General features: G+C 38.3%; 1 protein-coding gene across 1 annotated transcript; it reads right to left on the bottom strand.

Annotated features, from left to right (window-relative positions):
* Positions 1–1404: 1404 nt before the first annotated feature.
* On the bottom strand, positions 1405–14974 carry Gmnc (geminin coiled-coil domain containing). The gene is made up of 9 exons (XM_075959744.1): positions 14841–14974; positions 12900–13055; positions 12230–12388; positions 11566–11669; positions 11220–11296; positions 9458–9632; positions 7709–7797; positions 6722–6838; positions 1405–4966 (listed from the first exon to the last, which is right to left on the bottom strand). Exons 1-9 carry the CDS (start codon positions 14972–14974, stop codon positions 4349–4351), a joined length of 1629 nt encoding a protein of 542 aa, XP_075815859.1. The 3' UTR covers positions 1405–4348.
* Positions 14975–15259: the final 285 nt, after the last annotated feature.

Below are 15259 nucleotides of genomic sequence, written 5' to 3'. Positions count from 1 at the left end.
CATCAAAGGCTTGGTGCATTCTGCTTCAGCCGTGGTGCCACTTGACGTCCACAGAAAGAGCATTGTACATTAGAGCACACAGAACATTTTTCATGGGCCTCGATTAGTTCTCAGGCTGTACCCAGAAAGCTTGGCCTAAATTTTCCCATATTTCACATATCCATATTTACATCAGTTTTCCCCTCTCATTTCTTCACCCCCAAACTTTTCCATGTGCCCTTGACCTCTGATCTCTCTTCAATTTATGCTTTCTTGGTTATTACTACATATATGTATAAATTCACAAATATGTAAATATGGCCTGCTCATTCAGCTTAGTGCTCCTAAGCCCCCATTGTTTTTTTCCCATTTTCCTCTTCATATCATTTGTGTCCTGCTATATCTATATCAAATACTCCCTAATCTCACACTAATTTTTTTCCTGGTTTCTGCAGTTACTCTAGGTTATATACTCAAATCTAAAGATTTGAAGCTAGGATTTAAATGATCAGAAAAATCATGCATTATTTGTACTTTGGGGTATAGATGACTACATTCAGTATAATATTTTCTAGTTCCACCTATTTAGCTGCAAATTTCTTGTTTCTTTACATACCTACAGTAGCTGCATTGACTATATTCATATTCAAGTATCATTTAGAGAAAGATTCAGTCACAATTTTCTCCAAGACAAGAAATCAATTGGAACTGCACAGAACCAATATTCTGAAGTTGAGAAAGAATCTCTACACATTCTCTCTAGATAATACTATCTTCCTTGTGGATTATAGTCTGCAATAGATCCCAGGCTTGGGAAAACTGCTCAGCTTCCACATGCAGTTAGTCTGCTCTTCTGGTCTTCTCCCTTGGCAGCACCCAGATTAACTTGAGTTCTCATTTTGAGCAATTATACACGAGAAGAGGGAGATCAGAAAGTGTGTTAGGAGAAAAAAGATGCCTCTTAAGTTCACGAACTTGTTGCCCTTTGCTTTCTCTTGATTGTGTAAGTACCTCTTTATCACCATTTAAGAAACTGTTCCCAAACAAAGCCTCTGAAATCCCAAACCAGATTTCAGTCATCATGCCTCAAACTTAAATTACCCCACACTGGAAAAGACAGTTCTTTTCCTGTGCAGAGCCAGTCTCCTTGCTTTGATCAAAGATGCTCAGGTTGTGCCTCCCATTTATAGGTACTTTAGTTTGAAGATATGCTGCATCTTCATACTCTCACTAGTACCTGTCAAAAGTTTTATCTATTGAACAGTCCTCCATTCCTAATAATTGTACTTTTTAAAAACTAAATGGAAATAAAAAATATTTTATGCGGCAAAATTTATACCAGAAATAGTTACAAAACCCCTTTTCTTAGTGCATTACTGCATTAACTGCAAACCATTTCTAAAATAAGAGTCAAGAGACAATAAAATAAATTATGTCATTTATTATTCAGAGATTCATTAAGAAATTGACTTATATAATTAGGAGTTCTAATCACAAATAAATCACAGCATGTAAAATGCAAGTGGTAAATTGTGCTTGACATTTGTAGATATTCTGTGTGAGAATTAAAACTAAATGCTCATGTTCATCGAACAAAGTGTAGACAAAAACATATTTAAAAGCATAACTATGCCATATATTTGTGGTTTAAGAACTATGCCTATTAGATTTATCCATAAGGAAGCAAAACCAAAGAAGTTGGGTGGGAAGGGAGTTGAGGGTAGGCAGAGTAGGTCTAGAGGAAGTTGTGGGTGTTGACAAATATGATCAAAATACATCATATAAAATTTTCAATTAGTTAATATATTATTATTATTAAAGAGAGATAAGTTTAAAATATAATTAACAATCAACATCAGATTGAAATTCTCATATAAGGTTAGGTTCAAGAAAGTTGTATCCATAAAGCATTTGATCCTTTAGGCTGCAGATTATTCAAAAGCTTCATTTATTTACCTAGAGAAAGGAAACAGACAGTAACCCTAAATGCTAATTATACTAATCCAAGCATATCACAGAATTAGTGCAACTAAAGAGGAATGTGGTCACAACCCAGGGGGAGAGAAAAGCCTATTATGGCGAATCATTTGAACCATACGAAAGTGCCCATCTCATTCAGAAAGGAACAGAGCGTTTGTTTGTGATTTTATGTTGTAGAAGATTAATTTGTTCCCTGAAGAGAAAAGGTCAAATCATGAAAGTCAGAATATGCAATCAAATAATGAATTTCAAATTTCTTAAACATCAACAAAATGATATTCTCTATATTACTCAAAATTGATCAACAATTTCAAGATGTGATTACAAAAATACATGGTAATTCCTCAGATGTTACCCTTCACAATACAAGTCCAAATAAGTTATAAGTGGAATGTAATTTCTATACACCAGGCTTAGACCAAGTTGCTTTGAAACAAGCTCAAAAGTTGTGATACATGTGTCACTGTTCTTTTTGTGCCAAATGCACTGCACTGAACGTTAGTATTTCCTCATGGCATGCATCACATAACACAGCACTTAAACAATGCAGCGTAAATATCTGAGAGCTAATTTTGTTTTTTTTCTCGACGTTCAAAATAATTGCAGTAGAGTAACACACAATCAATTCTAATGTTCAGTTTGGTATTCTAAAATTAGATTGATGTCACCCACTAGAGACATGGATAATAGAAAGTAAAAGGCAAACCTTTGGAAAGAAAACTGTTAAAAGTTCTATTGCTCCATAAGTTATAAAAAAAATAGTCCAGCAAATAAAACTAGCTCCTTCACGGATAATAAGGAAAATTGACTAGCAATAAAGATTATATCATCGATCCTTTGAATTGATGATCAAACTAAATCAGAGAACAAAAAAAAAACAAAAAACAAAGGAACACCTTTGTTACAAAGAATTACACACAGTGAACATTTCAGACACAGATTCTGTGAACTGAGTAACTGAGATGGAATGGAGAGAGAAAGAAAAAGAAAACAGCAATAGCGTGTGTGCAGACAATACAGGTATATGTTATCATACGTGCTTAATCCTGGGAAGAACAGGGTAGAAAGGAAACAAACTTTTGTGAACACTTCTTTAATCTAGAAAGCAAAAAATCCTTGATGCTAGTATTTGCATTTAAGCTATGCATAGTTTGAAAATTAACATGTCTTTATTGGTAGGTGCAAATGACTCTCCCATGCAAAACCAACGTGTGCTGAAGAACATCATAATCAGAACAGAACTGGTGATGCCAAGTATGTATTGCTTATAGTCTTTTCCTTGTTCTGATTGTATGTAAGGTTCACCCTACATAATTTCTGCATCACTTATTAAAATTAAGAGGAAGAAAAGGCTGGGATAAAGCTGATGGAACACACACTCCACTCAGAATATTAGTGATTACCTAGTCCAACTTCTAGATTCTAGAGTCAGGAAAACTAAATCTTCACTTTTATGAAATATCTTTCCCAAGGTTAACCTGTGCAGGAGTCCGGAACTCGGGGCATGTCACAGTGCCTTGTCAAACATGGATACTAAGTACCCTATACATATTATGAGGGGATGGTTGAGTGAAGAATACAAAAGGATAAGACAATGACAAAAGCAAGCTACACTACCCTTCCAGTGACAGAGACGTCAGGATCTGTGTAGTTTAGGTAATTTCCCCACCTCTTTTAAAATTAAAGTCCTTCAAAAAAAGTTTGAACCATACTGCTCAAAGAAATCATGCCAAGTGCCAATAGAGGTAGTTACAGCACACAGCACATTAAAGTTGCAGTAATTCTTTCAACTGCTATAATTTGTGTTGATTATCAGTGAGGTTAGCATTGTTGGAACTTGGACTATATCCCTATGGGGCACTAATGATTTGCTCTTCCCAGGACATAATGTTACTTACATCAACATTGGGTCTTTAGTAGTGCCAATGGGAAGATCCCTCAATTTGTGAACACTCAGGAGTAAGGGTGTGAAGCAGAAATATGGCTCATTCTAAAAGTATTTTTCAGAAACAAAGACAAACAGAGAAGTAATAGAAGCATCATGTAGACCATTTGACCAAAAATGATATGCGGTTAAACTGGCCATAGTTGAGATAGTACATTTTGGTCTTGAAAATATATGTGATTAGAAAATACATTTTCAGGTGTCAGACAAAAAGAGAAAGTTAACTGCAGGTATGGACATGTAAACAAGTAAAATACAAGTAAAAGAAGAGCAGATACCAAGTAGTATGTTTTCCTGATAATCATATTCTGCAGATTTAAGAAAGGAACACTGGCAGTGGCAGAAGGCAGGCAAACGCTGTTGTGTTCTGAATGGTCAAGACCATGTGAAAGAGATCTTTGTAAACAGAGGTCCTGGCAGTACTCTGTGATAGAAGAGGGGTCACTAAGGTTGCTTAGGGACCCAGGTAAACTTCCAGCCTCCCTCCTCATCTCGGCGCACAAAGGCTTGTCCCTGGTGGAAAGAGTGTGTTTTCACGTTGCAGTGAGGGCTCAGCGATGTGGAAAAGGCCACTTCTGTCTTGTTGGGTGACACATCTCCACTGTGGAAAGCAAGAGTCTGCACCCCTACCGGAGGATTGGAAAGCCTAGGAAAGCAGTGACAGTCTTGCTGATAGATGGTGTTGCCATGGGAGGCATGTAGTCTGTTCTCTCCACGGTCAAGGTGCAGATCTCTAGGAATAGTTTCAAAGCCAACTGTGTCATGTAGAAATTGGGAGGATGTACTGGGGACTGTTCTGGGATGGAAGGCAATGGCACTGTAGTTAGCTGGAAGGGTGTCATCAATGGTGTTGAGGTCTTTCAACCCAAGGGTTTGAAGAACCCAGGGGTCCACACAGGGCCCGGGTTGTCCTTCACAGTTAGAAAACTCTGTGGAGAGGTTTCTCTTGGCAGTTTTGGACTGGGGTATCTCAGTAGGGGGATGTCTGTGTTCTTTGGGTTTCCTCTTCTCTTTTCTGAGTTTTCCACACACTTTGGAGAAATCATCTGATGAGAGCAATTTCTGGAAAAGCAATATTTGAAAATTGTTCTTCCATTGGATATTTATTATTTGCCCATTTGCTTAGGAGAAAAAATGGCTAGATGACTTCTGTGTTCCCACACAAGTCAAAGTAGTCAATTTGCTACTGTTTATTGAGTAAACATCCTTAATAAGCTGTTGCTTTAATTAATTCTCTTTATTCAGTTTTTAAATATTGAAGGAAGCAAGTGACATCTGTAAGATTTCAACTAAGAGAAATAAAGGCTGATACTAATAGCAGCTGCCACTTATTAAACTTGTTAATAAGTAAATGAAGTAAGATCATAATTTATAGACCACTGCTGGTATGTTTTTTCTCATAAGATGCAGATGCTCTAAAATAATTAATAAATAAAGACACAGGCATATTAGTGATCATCTCACTACTCCTTAGCCTAGATGTAAATCTTATGCCTCTGAATCTAGACAGATCCTCTGATTTCAACACTCACCGTCTCCTGATTTTATCATATTAAATTTCAAAGCACTCCTATGTTGTGTGTTGTATTTTTCTAAGTTTAGAAAAACTGATATTGAGAGATTTAGAAATGATGTATTAAGATGACTTAGTTATATTTTATAGATTGATATCTGATGTTAGGATCCCAGACTAATAAACGTACAGACGTGTTTGTTTTAGTCAAGGCTAACTGGGTTGCAAGGAGTCCAATTTGATGACTCTCTCTGAACTCCAATACAGGAGATGACATCGAAGTTAGATCAAATAATGCCATAGTTTGTCTAGAAAGAAGGTAAAACTGATGATAGACATAGTAATGAGAATGATGGCAAATGCAAGCTGAAATGTGAAAAATTGAAGAAAGGAAGAATAAATGGGTTACAGTTGAGCTAGTTATCTGTGAGTTAAAGGAGTTCATCTAAAAGTGTAGATAAAATGATAGAGTGTTTGCATATGTCTAATCACCAGTGGAGAAGCCTTGAGCCCAAGTATATTCATAACATTTCTGATTCTCTCTGTCTCTTTCTCTTATTTCCTGTGTGTGTAGCTCTCTCTCTCTCTCTCTCTCTCTCTCTCTCTCTCTCTCTCTCTCTCTCTCTCTCTCTCTCTCTCATGTGTGCGTGTGTGTAGGTTAGAGGCTGAGTTGAGTGCTTTCCTCTATATTTCAGTCAATGTCTTTTTTGATCTTCCTAGGCTTCTGGCCAGTGGGATGCAAGGAACTACTTGTCTCTGCATCCCTGCAATCTACGATGTTTGGCTTAATGTGAGCCTTTCAGAATCCAAACTCAGTTCTTCCTAGATGCATATAAAGTACTGTACTTAGTTAGCCATTTTCACAACTCCCAGAGAGATTCTTACCAAGGCTCCTGGCCCATTAATTTGCCAATTACAATAACAAAGGCCCCAAGGATGCTAGCCTTTTAGTTGACATATAACACATATTTAGAACTGCTGATATTTTTTTTTTTACATTTTGTTTCTACTCCAATATTCTACCCTTTATTAACCTCAGCAGTCTTAGCAATTGCTCTGTTTAACATTCATCACTAATTTCCTTTGTGATGTCGAGCTAAAAATCTGAAACTAGAAACTTCTGGAAAATGCTATCTAAAAATCCTGTTGAAGTTATGTATTTCTTTAAGGATAATTAACCATCTTACTGACTCCTATGCAGACATTTTATTAGGTAAACTTCATCTGTTTCATCATGAGGTGTCACGTAGGGATTTCCTCTGTCAAGTCACTGCCTTGCATTTGGAAAACAGATAATTACATACCTTTGCTCTTTCTTCCAGACATTTAACCAAAGTAGAATTCAGGTATTGTCTGAGGTGATTATTCTCTTCATGTAGCCTAGCAAGTTCTTCCTCCTTCTGTAGGAGAGTATCCTGGAGCTGCAAGATGCATACAATAGTGAAGGGTTCTCCCCTCTATTGGCTTTGTAACCTAATAATTCTGCACTGCTCCCCAACCTTCTTAAACCTGATTCATTCTTGTTTATTTTATGAACATAATTTCAAAGAGCCCTGGTCCTCCAGGTCTTAAATTAAATCTACACTCCCTACCACCTGACTGTTCAGTTTTGTGCACTGCATATTCCATTCATTGCAAAGTATTTGAGGAGATCAAATGACTCTCAAAAAATTGTAACCACAGGGAGTCAGGTGGTGTGAGGGAAAGTGAGCTGCACGGAACTGTTTAAATATAGCAAGCATGGTTAGAAGACTTGGTTGCACTCCTTCCTTTCACACTTCAGAAAATAAAAACAGGAGTTGTGACCTGGCTTTACCCAGCTTCAGATCACCCAGCCTGTGTGTTCAATAACTGAAACTGCTCATTTGGAACAACCACAGATGAGACCTGGAAGAGGAAGTAATTTGGGGGAAACATTTATCATTGGCCCTGCTCTCAAAGATGAGCTATGTTTATCGTTTAAAACATGGCTGTATCCGTCCTCTGGTGATCCTCAGAGAAGGGTTGTAGCAGTATTCCACAGATAAGGAAAAGCAATTTGGTTAATTGAGAGGTCACCCATAGGTTTTCTTGGAGCTTTTGTTTCTGTGAACTTATGCATTTAACTTTAATCTATTCAGACACACAATTACTGTTGTGTGCTACAAAAAAAAAACACTGAGCTACTGTGCATTAAAAAAAAGAAACAATTTAAAACTAAAAATCAACATGAAATAAAGAGAGACTCAGGGAAAAGTAGACTTTGTGGAACTATGTTAGTCTCAATGTTCTCTCTCACTCTCTATCAATACCTGTTTATTTTTGTAGAGCTGAGAGGAAAGCTGAGCCTCTTCCCATGAACATGAATCCAGACCAGGGACACTGAGATCGCAAGATGCCTCTGTGTGAAAATACAGAAGAAATGAAATGTAAATGGACGTGTTTACAATTATGATGAAAACTTGCAGACAACTTCAAAAGTTTAATAGATTTAATTACTTTTATTTCCCACAGAAAAAAGTTTTAAAGATTTCAAGAAGAATGTAAGCAATTATTTATGTGCTACCTACAAAAGTGGCTAAAGAGATTTATTTTAGGAACTGAGCAGCTCTTTAAATGTATATGTACATTCTTGCTGGTTAAGTTAATAAAGGCTGTCCCTTCCTTTACAGAGACACTGACCCCACCTTCCCACTAGGCATAATATTGCAACTCCACTACTCCCTTCTAGCATTCATCCCATTTTCTGTTTTCCTAGCATTTGATAGCATTATGTTTGACTCCATAATCAAACCCTGTGTTGCGGAGCCACGTTTTCCTCTCACCCATTCTATTTTTGAAATCTGAAGGGCAAAATTTGTTCACGATTTTATGTCATGGTATGATAACATTTTTCAGTGTTTATTAAAGCTAGACACTAAAACTAGGACCTGGTACATGACATGCTGGAGAAACACTCCATGGCTGAGTCAAATCCCCAAGTCTTCTCTCCATTGTCCTTAGTGATCGGCTTCTTGTTACTCTAAAGAATTTTATGGAAATTTCACTGCTAAACTATACCTTGTTTATTTCTAGCATCCATATCTGCATTAATGTTTTTACATAGAAGTTTTTGTTTTTGTTTTTCAGAGTAATGCCCATCAAGGAAAAATTGATTCTGCATCTCAAGTACTTTTGTTTTCACACCACAACCCTCAATCCCATTTGACCTGCGGGAATTCAAATGTCTTTGTTGAACCATTTAGAATTAAGTTGGAATAGGTAAGAAAACAAAATAAAACTTGGGTTCACATTCTGAAACATTCCATGCCTGCTTTTGCATATAGTGAAAAAACAAAAACTGAACAACTTCCTTATTGACATATGGTTCCTTCATTTTGGGTTTTGCCTCAGAATCTTTTCATATCCCTCCCCACAGTCTCTAAAATAAGTGGGGGGCAGAATGAATGTACAGTTATTTAATTCTGAGGTGCCTGAAAATTTTATGGAAACGAAGCATTAATATGGAAATCCCTGTAATGTGTTTAAGAATACTCATTAAGCTTCAGGTCAATGTTAGTGTTGTGTTTGATTTCCACCAACCTTGGACATTTCTCTAAAGCTGACTGCACATGTGAAGGGGAACTGATTTTTTTGGTGTATGAAGTACTGTTCACAAAATCTTTGTATGATGAAATAAACTTTGTTACTCACTCTTGATTTTTCTCTCAAAGTCACAAGAATCTCTCCAAATTATACCTGATATTTTGATTCAAAAATTGTTCTATTAAGTGCTGTTTATAAAACTGCACTATTGACCCAAAGTTACTCCTGACTTGGCAATCTCCAAGAATTCCAGAATCTAGAAAACAACACAAGTTGTCTAGCACACAAGAGGAAGGGTTTCATTTCTGCTAATTGATGAGTACAGAACAACCAGTTTTACTGCTAAAAAAAATCCAGGAGTCTTAGGGCTTACTTAAATTTTCTATTTTTTCTGTTGAGTACCAGACCTCAATGCCTACAGTTACCTGGCTGTCAAAAGACCCATTCTACAAGTGAAGCAGAAGGGTAAAACTTACCCTGTGTCTGTGGTGCTTGTTGGGGCTCAGCGTTGTCCAGGAGACCAGCAGCCCAGAAAGAGACCCAAGTCTCCTTGGAAACATCAACACTAGATTCTGACGTTGTAGTGGAATACGGACAATTATAACTCTGGCCTCCTACAAAATACTGATCTTGGCAAGGCAGAATGGTGTTCTTTGATTTTCAGTTTGATGGGGGTAGGAGAGATGGCATGATGGCAGTTGGGAGGGGGAGAGAGTGGGAGAAATAGAGAGAAATTACATGGGTGAAGAAAATAAACAATAAAAATGATAAGTACAGGTCCAGATACATATTTGAATGGTGAGATTATAATTACTAAAAAGGAAGGGGTTCTTTGAATTCCCCACTACTTTCCTTAGGTTGTTCACCACATAACTAGTATCAGATGGGTCCGGATTTGTAAACAGCAGAGAAGCATTTCCTATTGCAGTGCTACCCAGAAATTAAGTAAAAAGAATTAGATCTCACTATTCAGATTATAAGGACCACTTGTTGCTCTGTAGCAAATATCTTGACTTGTATTTCTAAAAATCTTGAAATGCAAAGATCACAGACTACAAAGGGTTAAGTGAACAGTTCTCCATGGCATCATTTCAAGGAACCTCCTAATGGAGGAGTCTGAATCAGGTGCATTTCTTACATGTGAATGAATAAACATGTATATGCATATAAGTTTACAGAGATGATCACATACATTTTAGCCCCAACTCCAGTCACAGGAGTGTGACATCAATTCAAGTACACCATCAAACATGAGAATAAAGGCAGTGGGTTCTGACCCCTCCATCATGATCATTCGGTACCCGTTCCAGGTTACTGTGCCACCAGTAGCTGCCTGGCATGCCTTTCTCCACTGTGTTCTGATTCAGTGAGCACCTTCCAGCCCCGCCCCACTCAGTCCTCCAACCTCAAATGTGGTCTTTCCAAACGTCCATGCAGGGGCAAGCAGTCTACCTCCTTCCTAGCTTAAGCTGTCCATCGGCCCGTTCTTAATTATGTGTCAATGTTTAATCAAGTCAAAAACATTCCTTGCAGCAGAGCCCAAGTTTGGACAAACTCTGGCTACTCGAAGGTTGGTGTTGCTCTGAGGACTTTATTGGACATGACTTAGAGAAGGCAAAGGGTATGGAAAAGGAAGAGGGTGGAGAAGAAGAAGGAGAAGAGGAGGAGGAATAAAAAAAGAATAAAAGAACGAAAGTTATTATTGTTGAGTCACTTGACTCACCGTAGGCCCCCACTGCCAGTGAGTGAAGACTTGAAAAGGTACACTTTTGAGGCAAATACAACTTGGCCAGTGCTGCCTGAAGAAATTCAGCCAAAAGTTTATCAAGTGCTATTTTCTTTTATTCTAAAAGTATGTTTGTGGATTCTTTTTTTTTCCCCAAGGTTATTCTTGGAATCAGAGCTAAGCTATTAAGCAACCGACACCTGAGAGGAAAACAAACCCCAAACACTCGTGAGGATTTCAAATCTAAGTGTTTGCAAATATGAGCATAATCTAGAGGAACAGGTGGAAGAAGGTCCGCACAGGGTGAGGGGAAAGGGGTGGGGCGAGGAAGCAAATATGCAGGAGAGGGAGCGGAGAATAATAAGGGGTGCAGGGGAACAGAAATGGACTATATTAATTGGAAAGTACAAAGGCATCTCGCAGGGTAGAATACATTCTAAATGCAGTTTATTGTCTTCCAGGACCCCTGGGGTTCTGGCAGTGTGACTAGCTAAAGCCAGCTCCTCACTTACCATCTTGCAGAAGAAAGCGCTGCAGAAACTGGGCCCACTCAGCTTTTTCTTAATGCCAGAGTTAGCTTTAAATGGGACTGCAGAGAGGAAGGAGCTGCAAGTGACGCGCAAGGCTCACAGCGCGGGTGCTGCTCTCTGGTTTAGGGAGAGGCTGTCAAACAGGTGATGTGCCTCGGGAGCCGCCCAACCTAAGCCACAGCCACTGGAGCTCCGGAGGCACCCGCGCTGGGACGTGAGACCTGCGGGACGTCTTGCGAGGGGCCAAGGAAGGACCCGAGGCTTCAGGTCACTGGGGCAGCGTCCGGTCAAAGTCTGTGCCTGTGCGAGCTGAGTCTAAACAGTTCACCTGGCGCGGTGGTGACTGGCGATGGGAACTCAGCTGCCCGCTCTCTCTGTGCCACGCGCCCAGCAGCCGGTAGGGCGGGGCTGGGCAGGGCGACTAGCCAGCTCCTGGTGGCATCCAAAGCCCAAGCCTTGGTCTCCGTGCAGCGCTAAGGCAACCCATCCAAGGGACCCTGGTGTGAGTGACGTTCTGTGCATACCCTGGGCACAGGATAACAACAAATGATAGCAACTTGATAATAAAGGCAACTTTATTTTCTTTTATTTTGTTAATAGGTCTTATTTCACCCAGTTGTTGTATGTTCAAATGTGGGGTCAAAATGTTATCAGAGCTAGAATATACATTTTCTAAGACATGTATGCCGTGTCTAATTCCACATCATTGTGGACAAAGGGCTGCCCACAAGTACTCAATAAAAATTTGTTCAAAGAATGATTTAATGTTCGCATTTAAGAATCTACAGTACTTTTTCTCTGAATTGGACTGGTGCATACCACTGTTACATAATTTTTTAAAAAAATCACGATTAAGAAAAGTTTTCTGTCTATACTTCGTAAAATACTATATTTCCCTATCTTTAATTTTATTCTCACACCTATCTCCTTATTGTTCAACCTAGGGATGAAAGAGAAGTCTCCTTGAGACAGACTTTAGTGCCTCTTCTCACCTGTTCTCATCATCTGAATGGAAATAAAGCCTGAACAAACGGGATCCAGTTCCATCAGGCCTGGGAATATCCGCAGAGGTCTCCAAGACATCAGCCAGAGACACCTGTACACCCTGTCTGCTACTGAATGAGGCACAGTAGGCAAGCTGTGGAATCTGACTACCAGTGGATAAACACACAAAGAAAATGTATAAACCAGGGAGTCGTATTAAGTTATAAAGAATGACATTATGTCATTGGTAGAAAAAAATTGATAGCCACAGAGAAAATTATACTAAGTGAAATAAACCACTCAGAAGGACAAATATACATTCTTTTGTATGTAGAGTCTCTATTTAAAATGTGTGTGTGTGTGTGTGTGTGTGTGTGTGTGTGTGTGTGTGTGTGTAAAATAGAAAAGGTATAATTTTATACTATTTGGTAAGAGGAAAAGGACCAGCAGTTGGAGGGGACAAAAGAGGGAAATGCATGTAAATATGAGAAAAGTACATCATGCACATGAACAAAAATATTGTGAGGCAGTCTGTTATTTTGTACAATGAGTAATGTGATTAATAATTAAAAAATAAAGAGGATGACAGTCAGTATAGAAGCCAGGTAGTAGTATTCTCTCGATTTAAAAAGAAAGCCCTGAGGTTAGGAAAATGAACCTTGATAGTAGGCTTCCAACCTCTGAAACCGAGGCCAGTCCTCCTGTGGCACAATTGGTGGGGAGCCTCGGAAGACCAGTGGGTACATGGCATGGAAACCGAGAAGCAAAGTTTGGGTCCGGCTTACGTGTCGTTCTTTAGAGAGAATTTGACCTTTCTTTGAGTGTCCTCTTCCTCTATTTGTAATGCATAGAAGTGAGAAAAACCATGATCAAAAAGGGTATAGAGAAGAAAGTGGGAGAATGTGCCTGAAAGGTTCCTTGCTCTGACAATATTTATTTGAAAAAAAATGTAAATGAATACCACTACATGTAAAGATTGCTGCATCAAAAGTAGACGAACTGGATCACTCAATGCTAGCCCTTCCCAGTGTGTTGTAAGAGAAAGTAGTCCCTTCTTTATTCTTTCAGAACAGAGGACAAAGCCCAAGAGCATGGGAGGGAGGGGGGTAACAGAACAAGTTCATTTAGATCTTGCAAATCTACAATCTTTTTTAAAGAAAAGAGTTGTTGATGCTTTAGTCCTGAAAACAGCTAGTCTCTTAAAAAAAAAAAAAAGACAAAAACCTGGTTAGGTATGGGATGAGCACAGAGGTAGAAATGGGTGTGTGTGGGAAGGGGGGGATGCTGGATGGACTTGCTTTAGGAAGCGTTCACAGATAAGATGTGCAAGCCTTTGCAAGACACATTTTCTTCTTCTCTCCAAAACTGATACAAAGCAGGTAAATGAGCAAATATAGTAGGATAAAAATAACAGAATGGAATATCAGCTTTGCAATAAAATAGAGATGGATTCCAATTTCTGGTCTTTCCTGAGATGGGATTATATGGGTTGCATTATCAACGTCTCTAAATCCTGGTGGCCTGTTTGATAAGTTAGAAGAAAACAGCATAGAAAACAGGTCAAATATGAACCATATTTGTTAATGTCCAATAATTTCCCAGTTTGCTGATTAGATAGCAGTAGCTTTTTATTGTTATTCATAGGGAAGGTTCTGCCTTTGAGGATGCATAAATGTCTACTGTTCTGCTGAGCCTGTTGGAATCACTGAAATGAATTTTGGATTTGCAAAATGGGAGATGTTGAGGGCTAGATGTAAGTTTTTCAAGTTCTCTGATGTATTTTTAACACATAAATAATTTGCAAACCATCAACTACTTTAGCTAAATAGATGTGGTATGCTATGTGGAGACAGAAGTACTGAACATCAGGGAGCTATGGGCAATTAAATGTGAATCAATCGTAAATTCAGGCTAAAATTAAAACACAATGGAAAAGTTTCACACCCCTGAACTCTATGCCCATCATTTTCTTAAGATTTACTGCTTAAGCAGGAACCTAATTACTATTATTATTTTTTAAAAAACCACTGAACCAAGTAAACAATAATATGAAATTATTTGGTATGTAGAGCCATGTGTATGAAATAAAGGTGCATGTTTCTTCACAACGCACACCAACCTATGCAAACTTGTTTCTTATGTAAGTAATGGGATTATTTGAAAGTTGCCTTTGTGCTGTGTTGGAGGAAATGGAGTTAAAGGAGAGTCTAATAACAGTTCAGCTATTGGATCAGGCATATATATGTATATGTGTATTTATGTATATGTTATATATATATATATACACACACACACACATACACACACACAGGAGGTAATTTAACCTCCATAACAAAAGGTAGAGTATGATCACAGGTGGGGTGAGGTTATAAATAGATGGGCATATGGAATGGTCTTTTATTTCATCCCTGGAGAATCCTTTCTTCAATTTGCCCATTAGTGGATTCAGTAGCATATATAATAGAGAAGAATCATTTTTCTTTGTAAACACAGCTCCTTCCCATTGCATAGACAGATGAGTCTCCAAGCAAGAAGAGGCTCACATTTCTCCTTTCTCCTACAGGTAGAGTGTTACATGTGGAAAATTTCAATGCAGCAGTTTTGTATTATAAGACTTACGATTGCCATTCTTTAGTATATCTATGTAGCCAGGCGACAATCAGTGCACTGGACACAATTTTAACTTTAGTCATTCGAAGATATGTGTGAGGATCATTGGTTTTAGTGTGGACAGAAACTTGTCTACTACCCATTACCTGGTTGCTCTTGGAACTTTTTAATGGTTATGATATATGACATAAGATTTTCAGTGATAAAAACTATTTCTACATAAACTGAATAAGTGAAAAGGGGGCAACATATAATTCTGAGAAGAAAAATTAAAAAATGGAGAAAAACATAGTGGTCCCTAGCCAGAAAAGAGAAATGGCTTGGCTGAGGTAAGAAATGAAATGTTTTATTTAAAATCAAATCGAAAAAGTGCCTCTATATAAAAAGTGTTTTGTGTGCGTGTGTGTCGATTGTATCAGCCAGGATTT

The sequence above is a fragment of the Microtus pennsylvanicus genome, chromosome 1 (assembly GCF_037038515.1).
Source record: "Microtus pennsylvanicus isolate mMicPen1 chromosome 1, mMicPen1.hap1, whole genome shotgun sequence".
NCBI classification, from domain to species: Eukaryota; Metazoa; Chordata; class Mammalia; order Rodentia; family Cricetidae; genus Microtus; species Microtus pennsylvanicus.
This window is presented reverse-complemented; position numbering and strand designations above follow the sequence as displayed.

Excerpts from the sequence above, each read along its gene's own strand:
- Gmnc (XM_075959744.1), bottom strand. The coding sequence starts at position 14,974 with ATGGGTAGTAGACAAGTTTCTGTCCACACTAAAACCAATGATCCTCAC. Across the intron at positions 11,670-12,229 it reads CATTCAGATGATGAGAACAG|GAGCTGGCTAGTCGCCCTGC; the intron begins GTGAGAAGAGGC and ends GGATGCCACCAG. Across the intron at positions 6,839-7,708 it reads AGCTCTACAAAAATAAACAG|CTCCAGGATACTCTCCTACA; the intron begins GTATTGATAGAG and ends TGCATCTTGCAG.